This window comes from Platichthys flesus, chromosome 11, assembly GCF_949316205.1.
Source record: "Platichthys flesus chromosome 11, fPlaFle2.1, whole genome shotgun sequence".
Taxonomy (NCBI): Eukaryota; Metazoa; Chordata; class Actinopteri; order Pleuronectiformes; family Pleuronectidae; genus Platichthys; species Platichthys flesus.
In genome coordinates, this window is record NC_084955.1 from 24,229,707 (window position 1) to 24,247,792 (window position 18,086).

Consider the following 18,086-nt stretch of genomic DNA (forward strand, 5'->3'; position numbering starts at 1 on the left):
AAATTCCTCGCCCCCGTACGTTTACATGCTTTTAATTCCACGTTATAGAATCAGCTGCTTGATGTTTATCTGTAAACAAACAGCGCGTCTCCTCAGCAGCTCTGGAGTCGTCACTGCCTCGCTCGGATTCAGCTCTTGCCCAATAGAAACCCGCCGACCTCTGCATACTTTGCGCTCGGCAGGTCACCGGCCTCGCCTCCGGGGAGCCGTTCTGCTCTGCGTCTCCTCTCGCGCTGGGAAGTGGAGCTCCTGAGCATTTCCCCCCCCCCGACTGGGATCCACAACAATCCCATGTCGTGGCCCAGCCAGGAGGCCGGAGCGCCTTGTTCTCCGGGTGGTGTGGACATGACGCAGGGCCGGGGACAATGGGAGGATGCAGAGCCACGCCGTGTGGATGAAACACCTTTGAGCCGCAGACGGGGGGGAGATGGGTCGTTATACGGCGCAGTGTTGATTTCCTGAATTTTGATGTGTTGACACCTACAGCCAGCTGAGGGCCCCTCCGCGCTCCGCCTTGTTAAAAACGATGGGACGCTGCATTAAAGAACCCAGAATATGGAGCTGTGAGCCTGATAATATATAAAATGTGTTGCCTGTGGAGCAGATCCACAAAGAGTCACGCTATAAACTGCCCCGGAGCCCAGCGCCTCTGCTGCCGGGACATCTGGTGAAACCATAGACCCGTCTCCAGCAGGACCCCGGCCCGTCCTGTTTGCCGTTGCCGTGCGACGGGGCAGTGGGCAGGAGGCGGGGCCGGGTTTGGTCCAGAGCTCGCAGGGACCGAGGAGGAGGCGGCGGTTTGGACGGGATGGACTGCATTCCGTTCCAGGGCTTTCCAGAAGGTCCCCGGGGCTTCATTAAAACAAAAGGAGGAGAAGGAGGAGGAGGAGGAGAAGGAAGAAGAGGGGGTGGGACTTCCTGTTGGAATGCAGCAGGCCAACCGTGACCCCGCGGTGGGGTGGGGGGGGGTCACTGTAATGTTTAATGTGGGCAGAAGGTTCCACCATGCAACAGTGTCTGTTCTGCAACACACACCTGCAGTGAAAACCACAGACTGTTCAGAAAACTCAGGTCCTGGAAGTGAAGCCAAAGAAGAGGAGCCTGAAACCTGTGGGAAGTCAAAACGTCCTCATGACCCCCTGGTGGCTGGCTGCGGTATAGGTCAAAACCCCTGCCTCCCCCATGGTAGTGGATGGAGCACGGAGTTCAAAGTACTCGTCAAATAAAGTTTAGGTCTTTTTTATCACACTGATGTTATTTGATGATATAAAACCAAGTGTGTGTGTATCGGCAGGACCTTGATATTGAGACTTTACACTTGTGACATCACTCAAACAAGATGGCGGCGCAGTTATCAGGGATATTTTGGCTTCATTTTGAACAACAGGAGGAAGTTGAGAGTCTTCATCCACTCGTGATGACGACTCGACAAAGAGAAGCTTGAAGTTGGATTGGACAGTAGATTAAAACCTGATTTGTTCTCAAACTTTCAGACGACTCAATGCTGAGATGCAGAAAGAGAAAGAAGAAGAGAGGGTGAGAGTGGGAAGAGGACGAGAGCAGCACCTGGACGTCCACATGGCTGCAGCTCCTCGTCCAAGAGGAGACAAAGAGGATGTGTTCCTCTGAAGCAACAGACTCGCTCAGGAACCAGCGTGGACGACTGCCACTTGGATCACAGACGGCTTTTCATGAGGCTGATTTACAGTTCACTTGTTTTTCAGGGTTTGAGTTGAGAAAAATAAAAGAAGCTCCGGTGACAGTGGAATAAAAGTGTGGGTTTCCTCCACTGTGACCTGATAACGTTCAGGTGATGGAGACAAATCACAGGAAATAAATAAATAATAAATAAAGGTACAATAAAGACAAAGAAGAGGGAACATGCATGAGTCAGATTCTTCTCAACAGTAATTTAATCAATTTCACATGAGATTCCAACCAAATGAATCAGAGTCACTGTTTATGATATCGACTCAACATTGACAAGTGGATTAATTATGAAATCTGCAGGAAAACAATCACTTTCTTCTTTTTTTAAAGAAATAAAAACTCAGAGGATTTTGATCTTGGCTTTATTTAGTGAGTCGAGCCGAATAAACAAATTCTGAATAAATAAACTGTATTTTGTGATTTTGACACGGAATTCACAGCAATTTGCCAAATATACAAACTACAGCTGTGGAGCATCCAGCAAAGATCCTTCAAGGAAATTTACCAGAAACGGCACAACAAGTTTCAGAAACACATTTAACCGTGAAACATAGAAGAGGTTAAAAACTGTGCCTAGCGCCACCTTATGAAAATACTTATTATACATACACACGTATATCATGTACATATATATTTAATTTAATTTAATGTTGCTCTATTTTCTTACTTTCACATTCTTTCTTGTTATCTTCATTTTGCCGACCTGCTGCTTAAATCAGAGCGAAGGTAAAGTGATGACACTCTGCACACGTTCGACTTGGGTGAAGAAGAAAATGTCTCCAGTAATTTGATCGTTTTTAATGGTAGAAATTGAACTTTTTTATGGGATGTATTATCGGATTCTGTCTTGAGATCAACAGCCTATGAAATCTGGTTGAGAGTTAAAAATAGAAACAGGTGTCGAGTGTCGGACGAGTTCACACGAGGAGAAAACACGTCCGCTGAACACTTGAGTTTCATTTACATTTTATAAACATTAGAATATTACAATATTATAAATAATAGTCTTAGTATTTAATTGATTGATGAGGTATTTTTATCTGGAATAAAACATTGATCAAATTACAGCTCACTCTTATCCCTGAGGTCATTTAAATCTTAGAACTTTAAAATAAAATAACAAATATTATGAAATTAAACTGTTTTATTCTTCATTTACTCATTTAGCTTATTACCATTCATATTATTCAAATCTATCTTTCTATGCCCTATCTGTGTTTCTTGGTGCCAAAGATATTTATGTTGTTTATTTTATTATTTTTTAAATTAGGTCTTTACCTTCATGTATTTATGTTCAAATGTGACAGATCTTTACCAAAAGCCTCTAGAAAGAAGAATATCAGATATTAACATAATTCATATTAATTCATTTCAATTGCCAGATATTTTTAATTTAATTCAATATGTTAAATTCCATCCCGTATTTAAAACTTTAAATTTAGATTTTCCTACAGCTGAACTTTATTAACATTACTGTAATCATTAGCCAATTTCTAATTTATTAAATAATGTTTTAATTCAGTAAAAACGACACATTTTGTAATTACATTTGTGATAATTGATCAATTAGTGATCAGAAAATAATGGTTTACTGCAATAAATAATTGAACAATCTTTGTAATATAATATAGTATTATAGTAATAAATGTTATTATAGTTTAACATTAGAACACTGAACTTCACTTTCATACTTATTCACAAAATTATTAACAATATTTATAATTTTCTTTAACTTCACGTGGTTAAATAGTCGTTAACATATTCTGGTTTAACTGTCGTCTTGTTCACAATCTGTCTGAATGTCAACTTTTTTTTCTTACATCCGTCAAAACTATGAAAATGAGCCTCAAATAAATTTAAATAAACCAGAATTATTTATTACAACAATCTACTGAATTGTTAAAATGTGAATTTTCCTCCTTAAAACAAAGTGTAAAAGCAGAATTATTTAAAAATATGAACGATCGACATCAGACGTATTGTAAGTGCAGCAGTTTGTGTAAATACTGTAAAGACGTCCATCTTCTTTCTCAATGTGTGTGTGTGTGTGTGTGTGTCTGTGTTACACAACCAGGCCGTGTTTATCTTCCACCTGATTGATCCTTTATAGGCACTGATTAAACTCCACACAAACACACACACACACACAGATACACTCACAAAGTTAAACACACAGCTAAACACACACGAGTTAAAAGGCGTACACACGCAATTACAAAGCACAAGAGGACACACAGGGACACGCATGCATAAACACAGACAGAGTTTGCACATCCATGCACACAAATACACAAACACACCCAGGCGTGGGTATAAATACACAAATTTCCCTGCCTCGTTCTCACACCCACGCAAACACTAACACACATTCCTTGATTCCAGCTCACGTCGGGTGTGTTTACATGCCGCCATCACTTCGTGGTCTGGCGCGAGGCATCGAAAGTGATCAGAACCGGGGCCGAGGAGCGGCCGGGCCGAGCCGGAGAGTAAATAAGTAATAAATCTCTCCCACAACAGCGGAACGTCTCAGTGTAAACACGCTCTTAAAGCCCCGGCGTGCTGCGGCGTCCCGTGCTGATGGGAAGATGGCCGACATTCCTGCTGCTCTCCACAAGAAAGAGCTGCGATAGAAACAGAGCCGCGGGTTTACGGGGGTTTTGGCCGCTCTGGATCCGAGCATCTGGTGGCTTTAATCACAACAAAGCACAATTAGTCAACGTCGGAGCGATGAAGAGGAGGAGGAGATGAAGGGTTCGGTGCAGGATGGACGACGTGTGAGAAAGACGGAGGGGAATCGAACAACGGTATTATAACGAGGGGAATTAGCTGCGTGTTAATACCAAGCATAACTGTTTATTATGGTTTTTCTTGTCTTTTTCAGTAGATTCTATTCAGATTTGAAAAACATAAACCGTCGAGCTGCATTATTCACGTTATTGGCCACATGGGCGCGCACACACACACACACGCACACACACACACACACACACAGCAACACTATCATTATTGGGCGTCATGGTTCTGGCCACTCGATGAATATTTACTTTTCATTTGGCTCCATTTTGATCTCCACCATCACCACCAATTTGTTTTAAATATATTTATCTTAATTTCTCTTTAACGCTGTCATTGTTATATTTGTTTCTGTGATATGATGTCACGATGTTGTCGAGATGTGATTTTAATGTGATGTAAGAGGAATGTTTTTATATTCATCATCAATGCGACTTTACTGGTAAAAAGGCCAAAATGCTTTGTTTTCACACAGGAGGTCAAACCAGTACAGTACAACAGAGTCAAATCTGTTTTCTGTTAGAGATATTTTAATGAACTGAACTTTCATCTGTGAACCATCACGTGTTCTTTGTCTGTGGAAACATTCGTGTTCAGATTATTTTCTATTTGAACATTTAAACCAGCAAAGATTAAACGTTAAAGCTGTTGCGTTATAACTTTGTGGTTTTGACACAAAGAGAAAGAAAAACCTGGATCTGATTCAGAGAAACTGATCAATGTGACTTCATGACAAGTTAACAACAAAGTTAAAATTCAGAATCACATTAGAAATTAGTATAGAATATTACTTTTAGTTAAAGAGTTTTTTTCTGATAACATGCACGTATTTTGGAAAATTAAATCAGTTTAGCATCATTCCAAAATAAAACGCTGAACGTTATCCACCAATTTTATTTTTAAACAGCTTTTTTATTATAAAATGATGCAAATTTTATTTACCTGTACATTGTATCATCATATTTTTGTTGTTTTTGTTCAAAAAGTCCCAAAACCCAAGAGTGTTATTAAAAACGTTACTTAGATTATTATTAGAAGCCTCCTAGGATCCACTTCAGTGAGTCTTCACCTCTGAGTCCGGCCCGTGTGTGTCCCCGCGTCACACTCCAGAGGTCACACACGAGCATAGTGATCATTTTACTGGTCAACATCGGGTCCGTTTAATAGAGATGGAAAGAAGCTGGGATTTCTGGGGGAGTTCTGAAACTGATCCCCTCGCTCACTTGTAAAAGTTGCACACTTTACTGGACGCATGCGAGGGGGTGAAACTGATCGGAGCAGAGTGGGTGTGAAGTATACGCACAGCTCTCAGCCACCTGGAGGTGTGTGTGAGTGCGAGTGTGTGTCTGTGTGTGTGTGTGTGTGAGATCTAAGAAAGCCTACAGGTGGTGGGCACCGCTCAGAGCTGAAGGTAAAGCGAGGACCAATAACCCCAATAACTTCTATGGCTCAAATTAGTGGTGCCTTTCTTTAAAGGGCCTCCCACGCAGCCATCACCACGCTCTGCGCCGGCGACTCTAATTATCAGCTGGGAGAGCGGCGAGTTCACTCCGGAGACCGAACCTCGTATGTCATCGAGAGACACGCGGCCACGCCTCCCTCCGAAGAATGGGAACGCCATCATAAAACGCTTTGACGACATAAAACAAAGAGATTGGTTTTGACATGGGAGGAGATTTGAGCTCATTTGGGGTTTTTCAAAAGAGGGAACCGGTTCTGAATTGATCCTGTGCTTTATGGTCTGCTTCCCCCTCTGTGCTGGGTCGCTGGATTTATTTCTGCGTCTGCCCAGCAGGACATAAATCATCCTCAGACTGTCTTTCTTCTGCTCCCTCCTTCTTCTCCTCGCTCTCCTCTGCAGGGAGGGATGTGGCCGTCTGCAGCTCAGAGTCCGACTCGCTCCCCTCCGGAAGAATTAGGCCCGCAGACATTACCACATTGCATTTTGCGGTGGGTAGTTTTTCAGAGAGGGGGAACCAGTCCTGGCTCCACCACAGTCCCAGTCCTGCGGGCCCCTCGGGCCTCTTTCCCTCACTCTTTAATTAGATTAGCCGGGTCCCCAATCTGGCAACCCAGGGCTCCAATCTGGCAACCCCGGCTACCTTTGTGGCGGCGCAATATCTGGTCTTCAGGAGGAAATGACCTAAATGTTGGTCAGCATGGTATTCTGTTACACCCAATGGTGCGCTGACAAAACGACTTGAGTAATGAAGACGTTTCAGGCGCAGGGAGAAGAAAAAGAGGATTTACAGCCGCGCTCTATGAAAAGCACAGGGCCGAGCGAGGGCCTGCGGTCGGAGCAGCCATTTTAGGAGGCAAGCTGGCAGCTGACGGAGCCATCGCAGGTCGGGTCGCTTCCAGAACAGCCAATTAGGCGCTCGGGGCTTTTTGGATATCAATAAATATCACTCAAGCACGTCGCTACTTGGAGGCGAACAGTTAACGTGCAACGAAAATCCAAAGAGGAAGTTTCAGTCACAGAAATATCAGCAGCAACTTTCTGCTTCAGCATCTTCATGAGTCTGAGCAGGAGTTTCTGAGGATCTTCTGTCAGTGTGGACGTTCCACTCGCTGCCACAGAGAAGTTTAAGAAATATAAAAACACAAATTGAGTCTGTGCATAAAAAAGAAAGGAGGTGAAGCTTTGCAGGGCCGAGCCTCCTGCAGAGAAACACATGTGCGGACAAGACGGATTCCGCCGTGCACTAAATTCCACAGGCAGCCATGTAGATGGGACATGACAGAGTAAAACGGACGAGGACGTCTGGAGATTTCAACAGGAAGTGAGCGCTGCGAGTGATTCGGCCTCGTAAATCATTTTTCCGGGGGAGAGATGCAGGACGCTTCCAAAAAACCAGAGTTCTTTTTCTAATGCACAGCTGATGAGCTGATCCCTCAAAGGCTGCTGCGGAGAGCCGAGTGTGTGTCTGTGTGTGTCTGTGTGTGTGGATCGCAGCTCCCACGCTATAACACAAATCAAGATGTTATGGCAAGCCGTGATGAGTAACTTGCTGTTGTTGTGTTTGAGGTTGCGTTGTGGGGGAAATAGTTGCCGTCCTCCACCGGGGCCCAGAGGGGGAGGGGGGGGGGGGGGGGCTCGGAGCTCAGGCCTTGAGGCAGAGTCCTGAGTCAGGGAGACGTGTTCCTGGGAAAGATCAACTGGGGATTTGTCTCAATGAAGTAAAGACTTTGCGTGTCTGTGTGTGTCTCTGTGTTCGTGTGTGTGTTTAACACAGAGAGAAAGAAGCAGCTGATTTTTCAGGCTACGTTCACGTTGAAAACAAATCAGGTCTTTTCCCCGAGCTTCCGTTTTCCATCCCTCGAAATTGATTCTATTGGAAAATTCTCTCTGAAAACGTTGTTGTGTGGATGAAACAGAGGAGTACAACCAGGAATTATAGGGGGCAGTGTAGACAATAATTCAAGCAAGACATTTTTATATTTTATAATAATTGGTCATAAGTCCAGTGTTTGAATGTTGATGAACACGGACTCTTCCTTTAAGACTGAACACATGAGACACTACAGGAGAATTCATGCTTTAAACTTTACTACTTGTTTGTTTGAGCTTCTTCTGACCATTACTCACTGACTCTGACTCTCTCAATTACACATTTTAGATTTCATGTGTCACAAGTCGTTTAGAGTGAGTGACAGATTTCACATCTTCATTTGAAATGTTCTGGTTAAATCCACTTGGACCAGTTAGAACTAAATATGTTAAGAGTTTATAATTATGAAAGAAATGATCAGACTCAACGCGCTCAGGGATGGATGGGCAACATCTTGTATATATAATTACTTTGCTGGACTAAGTACTTCTTATCCTACTTGCAAAAATACTATGAACTACTTTCACTCAATACTTTCACCTAGTTTTGTGAGTATTCCAGTGTTGAAGTCACTTCTTATGCACAAACCTATTTGTGAAACTTCAAATAAAAACGATTTCTTCCCCTAGTTGTTCCAGACACTTATACTGCTTGACTCAGTACTTTTTAGACTACACGTATAAGTACTACAAACTACTCTCACTGTGTTGTTTCGGTGTAATCTAGTATGGTACCTGGGGATCCATGCACCACAGAACCGTCACTGCTGAAAGTGATTCTCTTCAAAATGTCAGAATTGGCCTCAGAATAAAACCCTCCTAACATTTTAATATGTGAAAGATGTTTTTAATCCGGTTTAAGTCGGATCACGACTGTCGAGCTCGTACGGAGAATAAACGATCAGACGTGTGTTAATATGGAAATGTTGCGGTTCGATTCCCTCTCAGTCTGCGGGTCAGTGTGGTCAGAGTGAGGGTCTCAGCTGCAGCGGACGGACGCCGAGCGGAGACGCCGCGTCGAGCTCTGCTGACATTTCATGGAGGGAATCAGGAACAGGGCCACAACATGGCTGTCAGTGTGATGAAGAGCCCATCGGGGGGGGGGGGGTCCACAGCTGCTTCCAACTAACTCTCAGTTTCAGCTCCAGTCCCTGAACTTTACTGGCTTCAAAGATTTCTCTTCCTCCCATCAGTGGGATTTTCTGAGGCTGAATAATGTGAAATACTTCTTCTCTTTCTTTCCTAATTTCTCCTCCTTCTTTGATTCTCTCCATATTTTGTCCATTCCTTTTCCTCTTTGTTCAGATTTTTCATCATTTCCCTCCTCTCTTCTTTTGCCTTCCTTGCTTTCTTCCTTCCTTCCTTTTAATTTTACTTATTTCTGTTTCACTTCCATTTCTTTCTTTCTTTGGTTTCCATGATCCCTAATTCTTCTTTTCTTTCATTCCGTTTCCTTCCTTCATTCCTTTCATATTGATATCCTTCTTTCTTCATCTATGCTTCCATCCTTTCCTCCATTCCTACCCTTCTTATTGCCTCCTTTTTGCTTTTTCCTTTGATTACTTCTCTCCTCCGTTTCATTTTTACTAAATTCAACTTACCTTCCTACTTGTGCTGTCTTCTTTCTTTTTCTATCATTTCGTTTCCTTCCTTCTCTCTATCAACGTTTTAATTCCTGTCTTTCAATCTTTGTTTCTGTCCTTCCTTCCCTTCTTTTTGCCTACTTCCTTCTTTCCTTTTTAGCTCTCACTTCCATCCTCCCTTGCGTCTATTTAATTCAATCCTTCCAATTCTTTCTTTTTCTGATTTCCTTCCTTCCCACTTCTCTTTTTACTCCCTCCTTCCTTCTCTCATGTACTCTGCTCGTCTTTCTCAGTTTCTTTTCAGTTTGTAGTCTTTTCTTTTCGTGATGTAAACACATTTTCTCCCACATATCAGACGGTTTTATCCTCATGTACAAAGACAAATTAACAACAGAAACACACACAGACACACACACAGAGAGGATGAGTCATCCTCCTCTTCCTCTCAACCTCCGGTGAGGCACCATTAACCCGCAGCTCTCCGTCGCCTCCAAACACAAATAATCAGAGCTGATGTGCGATGGCGTTCCTCTGATAATTGTAGATAATTGTTGGACCTCATTTGGACCAGTTCTCCGTCTCATGACTGAACTCTCTGTGGTTCTGCTAATGGAGACGAGGTTTGGATCTGAGAGGTGAAGAGAGACGAGCTCTGCAGAGATCAGGAGAGAGCATCTGAGATCTGAGGTCGAGCAGTGAGACACTGTGCAGAGAGGAATCGACTAATATTCAGCTAATGAGTTTTATTATATGGACAAAAATGACTGTGTAAAACTTGTGTTGCAAATCATGACACAACTAGTGGCTGTCGGGGGTATAACTCACAAATCCTCCATGTTAGCAGATGGGACGAGAGCCAAATAATTCTCAAAGATGGTTTCTGATATTTTCTCATCTCACTGAAGTTTTGATTTGGTTTAAATTTTTTTATTTGATGGTGAAGCATCATGATTGACAGCTGGAACTGAATTGTGATTGTTCGAGGAGACACCGAGTCTCACTACTGCTCCTACTTAAATCACATCTCCAGCACAAGATGGCCGAACCCGTGAATCTATCTATTTTGCACTGATATTCAGACGTTAAACCTCAGATTTCCGTGTGTTTGACTACTTTGGATCTTCCTTCACTTTCACTGGATCTTGAGTTCAGCAGCTTCACACAGACTTCACCTCCGTGCTGAAGAGAAAAACCCTCATTTCAGACAAACTGAACCAAACCCCCCGTGTGCAGAGAGCCGCGGCCGATCCTCACAACATTACCACTCAACGCCAGGTACCCGCAGCACAGCTGTGGTGGGCCACAGCCCCCCCCGTGGGCCCCGGGGCCTGTCCACGTCTACACACCACTCGGGAGGGAGATGAAGCTTCACACCGACCGACCGAGCGAATCTCCATTTCCAGCAGGTTGTTTCAGACGGAGCTGTCAGCGAGAGAAGCCGCGTCCTGCTGAGTCTCATTTATAAAGGCGAGCCGGGCCGTGTGTGCAGCAGTGACAGCTCCGAGGGGGAGAAATGTGGAATTCATTTGGCCCTTAGCAGCGGTCAGCTCGTGGGGATGGAGGGAAATATGTAGGAGTGGATGCAGGGAGGGGGGGGGGAGACAGAGCAATAAAAAAAACACAATAGAGTTTAAATCTGCCAGTTTCTACTGTTTTATGGTAATTGAACACCAACACGCAAGAGTGACCGAAAGCTGTTCCAGCACCGAGTGGAGGCCGCTCATCTTTTCTTAATTATAGCTTCATCCACTCACTGGTGTCAGTTTGGTTTCCAGCATCGACCTGATTCCCACCGTCGATGCTTCCACTAGGAAGTTAAAGCTCTTTAAAAAAAAGGTACAAAACATATTTATAGTTTTTACTCTCAGCTCAATCGTGTTACTGTGGTTTTAAAATCCAGGTGGGGAGAAAATTAGAATGTAAGTTATAATTTGGAACGAACTTAAAGGTCAAAGTCATTTCAGGGATATTTGTCATCACTCTGTTTGTTCGTGTGGATTCCACATGACGCTTGTATGTGGACACGTTGTGGACAGTGGGAGGAAGTGATCATTCAGCTTTAATTGGAGTTTATGATTAAAAACAACTGGGATACGATGGACATAAACATTTTCTGCAATACTAAATATTTAATTTGCACACAGCCGATACTAGAATCTGTGTGTTTACATCACGACAGATGCTTTGCCCCTGAAGCATCGAAATAGGACAAACACACAAAAGTCCACAACACATCCCAGAGTCTCGAGTACGAGGGGAGAATCTGAGAGGGTTGTGCAATATGACATTTTCCCAGAATGCTTCTGATTTCCAAACCACCAAGATCACAGCTCTCTGTGTAAACTTGTGTAGTCGACTCGTTCCCGACATGTTTACGTGTCCGACATCACTACAGCCGTTTCCTCGTCTGTTCCCGTCGCTGATGGATCTTCAGGGGAAAGTGTGAAGTGAACTTTACAGCAGGCTCCACTGTGGTGAATGTGGTTTGATGCGAGGCCGCAAAAACTCACATTGAATCACAGAATCTGCTGGTTTGAGACTGTTGAGTGTTTTGTTTTCATGGCACCCTGATGTTAAAGAGGCATCTCCACCAGGGGGCACTGTTGCGTCCCTGTGATTTCCAGGGACATTTACTCTGCACGTGTTTACGTTGCGTTTACATTATTGGAGTTGACGGGGAAACCAGGGGACTCGAGAGGCAGGACAGGATTCCAGTGACACAAACACACAACTGGATCCCACAGATCTGAGCGAGCTCCACTCTCCACGTGTTGAGGGCGTGCCCCGACCTCACCGGGTCACATTCCTCAACACCTTCCCTCCTGTACTCCCTCCTGCTCTATTTCACTTGGCACCGGCGCCTCTCGCAGCTTCCTGACCCGTCCGGACTCCCTCATATTCTCCGTCTGCTCCTCTGACCCCCTCGGCCCTGTTTGTTTTCCAGTTTCCAGGAAGAGCGGCTGTTTTCTTGTGGTTTCTCCCCGTGTGCCCCGTGCTGGGCGTTGCTGGCATGGACGCCACGCTTTTTTTATTGTGATCCAGAATTGGGAATCCTTCAGCCAGGGGTAAATTTAGGTTTGTCACGTCCACTCGGCACAGAGGACGTGCTGGTATGGAAAAGGCACAAACGCACCTCTGGTTTCGAGCAGTTATAAAAACTAAGGCCGTAATCAGAGCTGAGGACGTGCCGTCTGCAGCCGGGCAGAGACCAGCCAGTGGAACTCTGGGGATCTGGATTCACTCTCTGCAGCACAGACACTGGCACTATCTAAACAGGACCTGGACTGAGGCATCAGGCAGGACCTGCACGAGGCTCTGCTTAGCTTCACGCTAACCGGGCCCTGACAGGACCGGGACCATCTGCCAGCACCTACAGCCGCAGCACCAGAGGTTAATCACAGGAAATTAGGACGAGCTGGATTTTCCTTTTTCCTCCTCAATTATTAAAACTAATCCAAAAGTGCTGCTCCAAGAAAAATAATTGATGACTCGTTTTGGCCTCCATCCAGACTGGAGCTGTGGGAGCTGTGGTTTTTACACAACCATTGTTTCCCCCTCTGGACACTTTAAACCAGTGTTTTCAACCCACTGGAGAAAAACATCATCAAAAGCTTCAGTGTCGACAAACTTCATCGTAAAGAAAAGACCAAGAATGAGCAGATCAGAGGGAAACAAGCAGACCAGTGGAAAACCCTGTTTCTGTTCCATCTCTTTGTCTTTTAGTTTACAATCTTTAGGAGAAATCAAATTAACAAAACAAAATCACGACCGGCCTGTTGACCCCCTCTCCCACAGAGAAGAACTTAAAACAACTAATTAATTGAAAGAGAAGTCACTAAATAACAACCATCCTTTCACAAAAAGTTCAAATATCTGATGCAAAAGCTGAAAAAGTTTGTTTATATGCAGATTTGTTGTCAAACTCACCGGAAGAGTCGAAACTGTTCGAAAGCAGCAGATACTTGTCCTCCACGTGTTGACAGCAGTCCAATGTGCCCCCTGGTGGAGAAAGAATGCGTAACCACCCCATCACACCGACTTATCATCCACTAGATGTCACTAGAGTCAAAGACAAACATCTACAAGTCTTCATCCTCCAATTTAGTTTTTCATTCCAGATCAGATTTTTCTTTCTCTGCACAGAGTTACTCTCCTTTATCTGAAATGACCTGAACTCGTCCTGGTGTTGATTCAACGGCTGAAGGTTCATTCAGCCGAGACATGAACCTGCAGGAAACTCAAAAATCCTTCTGCAGGAATAGTTCGACAAATAATCAGTGAGCAAAGAGAAAACTAGACAACAGGAGCATTTGATGTTTACATTTTCCGTTGCAGTGACAATAAAGGACTTTTTGAATATCATTTTACTGACTCTATGAGGACAGCAACTTATCAACTGATCACTGGTCTGTAAACTATGATCATATAAATTACTCTAATAAGTCTGCTGTTATTCAATATTTTATACTAAATATTATATAATAAACTATTACACACTATTATATTTAACGAATTATGTAGTACAATATCCTGTACAACCAGCCCTGCACCCAGTTCAACTTTAACTTAATTTTACCCATTTACTGTTGTATATTTGCAACCCTATATATAATCTGCTCAAACTGTATACGATCAATTTGTATTGAATAACATGTCTATTCTTTATATTTATATATTTACTTATTTTTAACTTTTAATGATGCTTCTTATTTCAACTCTCCCCTTTACTGCTATAACAAATTTCACCATAATAGGAGAAATAAAGGATAAACTCATATTATCTTTCATATCTACGATCCTTTTAAACCAGATCTAACAGAGAACAGATCCCAATAACCATCCTGTTTCCAAAGCCCTGATATTTCTTATTCCTCTGAAGCATAAACCTGAGGTTTTTTTCCATAAACTATTAAAATAACAACAAGAACAGACGAGTGAAGTACAGGTGACGTAAACATACACATGAGGGACAAAGTGGAAAAAAACCTGAACACAAGAATAACTAAGAGAAGAAATGCAGAGGCCGGCTCCCACTTCCCACGTTCAGCTGCCTGCAGCTCTCATCACATGTCACTGTGGGTTACCATCTCCGGCAAAGGCCCTGAAATCTAAGTATACGTTCGGAGTTCATTACAGGAGCCTGGACGTGAAGACGGAGCTCCTCTCGCCCGAGGCCTCGCTCTATCAACAGCTGGAATTCCACCGAGCTGCCGAGGAGCGGGAGACGCAGGAAACTGGAGACGGCCTGGAAGTGAGAGGTGTACACAAAGCGACGAGGCCTTTGTGGCCATCGGAGGAATGTTCAACACTTTTAAAAAGACTATTTGATGTCCAGCGCCGCTTCTTCTTTCCCACCTTCTGAGACAAATACATGATCCCGAGGACGAATACGTTCACACGACGGGCACCATCATTCCTTAAATACACGACCATACACAAAATATAATCAGTCTTTATGTCACGTGACTTTTTATATCAATACATTTAATTTAACTTCTTTTTACTTTCTCCTCTACTTAGATTTAGAGGTTTTACTGAACTTTTAATCCTCAACACTCGTTGACCCATAAGCTGTAAATAAAGATGGATGGTGCATCTGAACTTCCTCTCACGGCTCAAAGAGGAAGCCAACATATCCTGGAAGCTGCCGTCTTGTGTGAGTGACATCATTCAGATTCCATACAGAAGAGATCGTGAAGCATCCTGGTCCTGATGAAACATGTGTCACCTGTCAATCACCTTGTTTTTATATATAATATCTGTTCAGAGCTTGATTTTGCTCTAAGGCCACAAATATATTAAATAATAAGTTTTGAACAATATGAAAATAGACTTGCAGAGACTTTTCTAAATGCATGTTCAATAATCATCCACTAATTGATAGATTGAATTAAAGTATTAGCGATGAAAATACAGTCAACTTAGTTTACAGTAGAGAAACAAATGAGATTAAAGATAAAGGTAAAGAAAACGAAATATTTAAGCGATAATATTATGGGAATAAGGACGTTTTTCTGCTTTTTACCTCCAGTTTGGGTTCCACCTCTTAACCTCGGGAATAAAAGCATGAATCTACCTTTTCACTTTCTCTCCCCACCAGCATCCTGTGCACGGTTACGTTGCACAGGATGCTGTGTGTGCAGTGGTTGTGTTAGAGCCGGGTCACTGCAGGAAACAGGGACGCCTCCTCCTCCTCCTCCTCCTCTTCCTCCTCCTCCTCCTCCTCCTCCTCACTGAGCTGCTTCATTAAGTGCTGCAGTGATGCATGAGGTCGCAGACAGACGAGCAGACCTGCATCTAAAACCTCCACCACACCTGAGTACACATCATGTTATTGTTAGCAGCTGGAGCGTCCGTATGAGAGACGAGCACAGGTACAGCACAGGATGAAAAAACAAGCAGTTTTAATGGAGTACAAAAAATACAGGAGTTTTTATTAACGCCCCAAACTCTCCTCCGTCGGTCACGTGACTCGTAGACGTACCTCACTTCACGATAAAGACATTCTGCAGCTTATTTTTTTCTCACTTGAGTGTTGAATGAACAAACACAGATCTGAGGGTGGGGTCGTCCCTGAAGACACTTTCATATCATAACGTAATGTTGTCTTTTAGATCCGGTTTCACTTCCTGTTGTTTGCTTGCAGGATTACACAAAAACTACACAACTATTTCCATTTCATTTAGTTGTAGATCTGCGTCAGATGCAGGACCTTTGTTTTCACTTTCTATAAAATAGATATTGGATGTTTTCTTTGACGTTTTCGCAGATTTCCCAGGGATTCATTCATCTTATTGGAAGCTTGACGTATAATGAAAGGGCTGTTGGGTCATTCTGGTTATATAAGTCTTGTTTTGCTCCTACAATTTGGGGGGGGGGGGGGGGGAATGGGGATTGAGCCACAGAGTTTAACAACAGAAGCTGTGGAGTTGCATCATGGGAAGAGTCGGATTCAGGGTTCCTGGAGCTCGACACCCACTCGGGAGGAAGAGTGAGGACATCTGGACCTCTGCTGCGTCCCCCAGCCCCTCGGATCAGAAGAAGCCATGTGAGCGTCTCGTCCCTGCAGGACCGCTGAGTCATGATGAGGGGACTTTCTGCTGCTGCTGCTGCTTCCCCTCACGCCTGCAGAAGCTGTCCCACCAAGGCGGGGCTCCTCTCCCGGATCAGGGCTGAAGTGATCTCAGCGACCCTCGAAACTGACCTCTCCCAACGCTCGGGGTCCTGAGAGAGAGAGAGGGAGAGAGAAAGAGAGAGAGAACATTAAACTACAGACAGACCCGTTAGCATCGCGCCGCCTCGCTCGTTACGTCAGCGGGGGGGGCCTGCAGGAGCAGTCTTCACAAATCCTCACGGAGACTCACATTTGTTCACGTTTATCGTTTCTCTCACGAGTCACGAGCTCAGTTTGAGTCATGCTTTACAGATGTTTGCACAAGAGCCTCAGTTTATGGGATTCCCAGCAGCATCCAGTGAGCGTTGGCGGCCAGTTCAAACCAGCAGGAAGTCGAACCGAACCCACGTCAGTCAACTGGTGGAGACGTGAGCGACGGGAGGAGGGAAGTCAGAAGGAAATGATGTTTAATATTTGGCTTTAGCTGCCACTTAGTGATGAAGAGTGACGTGTGTCCTGGAAGCTGAACTTCCCACGAGATCGAGGACGTTCCTGAGAGGATGAAGATCCTCCTGCTCGTTTTCTCTCTGTACTTTGCTCAAGAATTTATATTTCCACGATACTTTTACTTTGTTTGAATGAAACGCCGCCTTCCAAACATCAAGACAGATTTCAACCTAAATGGACGAATCTGAGGAGAAGAGGCTCCGTGCGTGCGACCGTGACAGGAAGTAACAACATGTTAGAAAGAAGAAGAAGAAGAAGAAGAATCACTGACGAGGAAGCAGAGAAACAAAACACCCCCGACCTCATTCAAATGAAGAAAACTTCCTGTAATACATTCTGCAAATTTCCTTTCAGACTTTTTTTCATGCTCACACAAATTGTTTTTCTTTAACCCTGTTTCTAGTACGTTTCTTTTATTTTACTTGCAGTAAAAGGTGGTTTGAGTTTAATACTCTTATATTGTAGTGCTTGATTAACCCCAACCACCTCTGATTAATTGAATTACAACCTCAAATCACCACATTGTATTTGCATCACAGATTCTGGTGGGAGGATTCTTGTTTTTCTTTACTTGGTTTGTTCAATCAACAGACGGAAGCAATTTCCCCAAAGGAGGGGAAACAAAAACACCACAGAATTAACTCACTTTCATTTTCTTTTTCTCAAAGTCCTCTGAAGCTTGTGAACAAACCATGATATTGGACAGATCCACACGAAACCGCACGTTAAGACAAAAGGAGACCATGCGTTCCCCCGGTCGCTGTCAGCCTGTTGTGGTTGTGTTGCTTTCGTGATTCCTCTCTTCTGCATCTCTTTCTTCTTCCTCCTCTTTCCTCCACAACCCGCCTGCACAATGCTCTTTTAATGGTTTCACTCCCCTGACTCCCTTCCTCAGCTAACAACCACTCCGGACTTTGATTCAGTTTCTCGACGAGGGCCGAGGATGACCTGTTTTCCATCTTTCACAAAGTGCCGCAGATCAGTGAACTTCACTTCGCTCCAACCACCAGCTTGTTCCTCACATGGAGTCATGCTTCATGTTCTACCT

At 43.8% G+C, this 18,086-nt stretch overlaps 1 protein-coding gene across 1 annotated transcript in view; it reads right to left on the reverse strand.

Annotated features, from left to right (window-relative positions):
* Positions 1–15,802: 15,802 nt before the first annotated feature.
* The window catches only part of crppa (CDP-L-ribitol pyrophosphorylase A), a 33,382-nt gene continuing 31,098 nt past the window's right edge, over positions 15,803–18,086 (reverse strand). Inside the window, exon 10 of the mRNA XM_062400103.1 lies at positions 15,803–16,641. Within this exon, the coding sequence (XP_062256087.1) occupies positions 16,537–16,641 (105 nt within the window). The 3' untranslated portion in view covers positions 15,803–16,536. The remainder of the gene's footprint in view (positions 16,642–18,086) is intronic.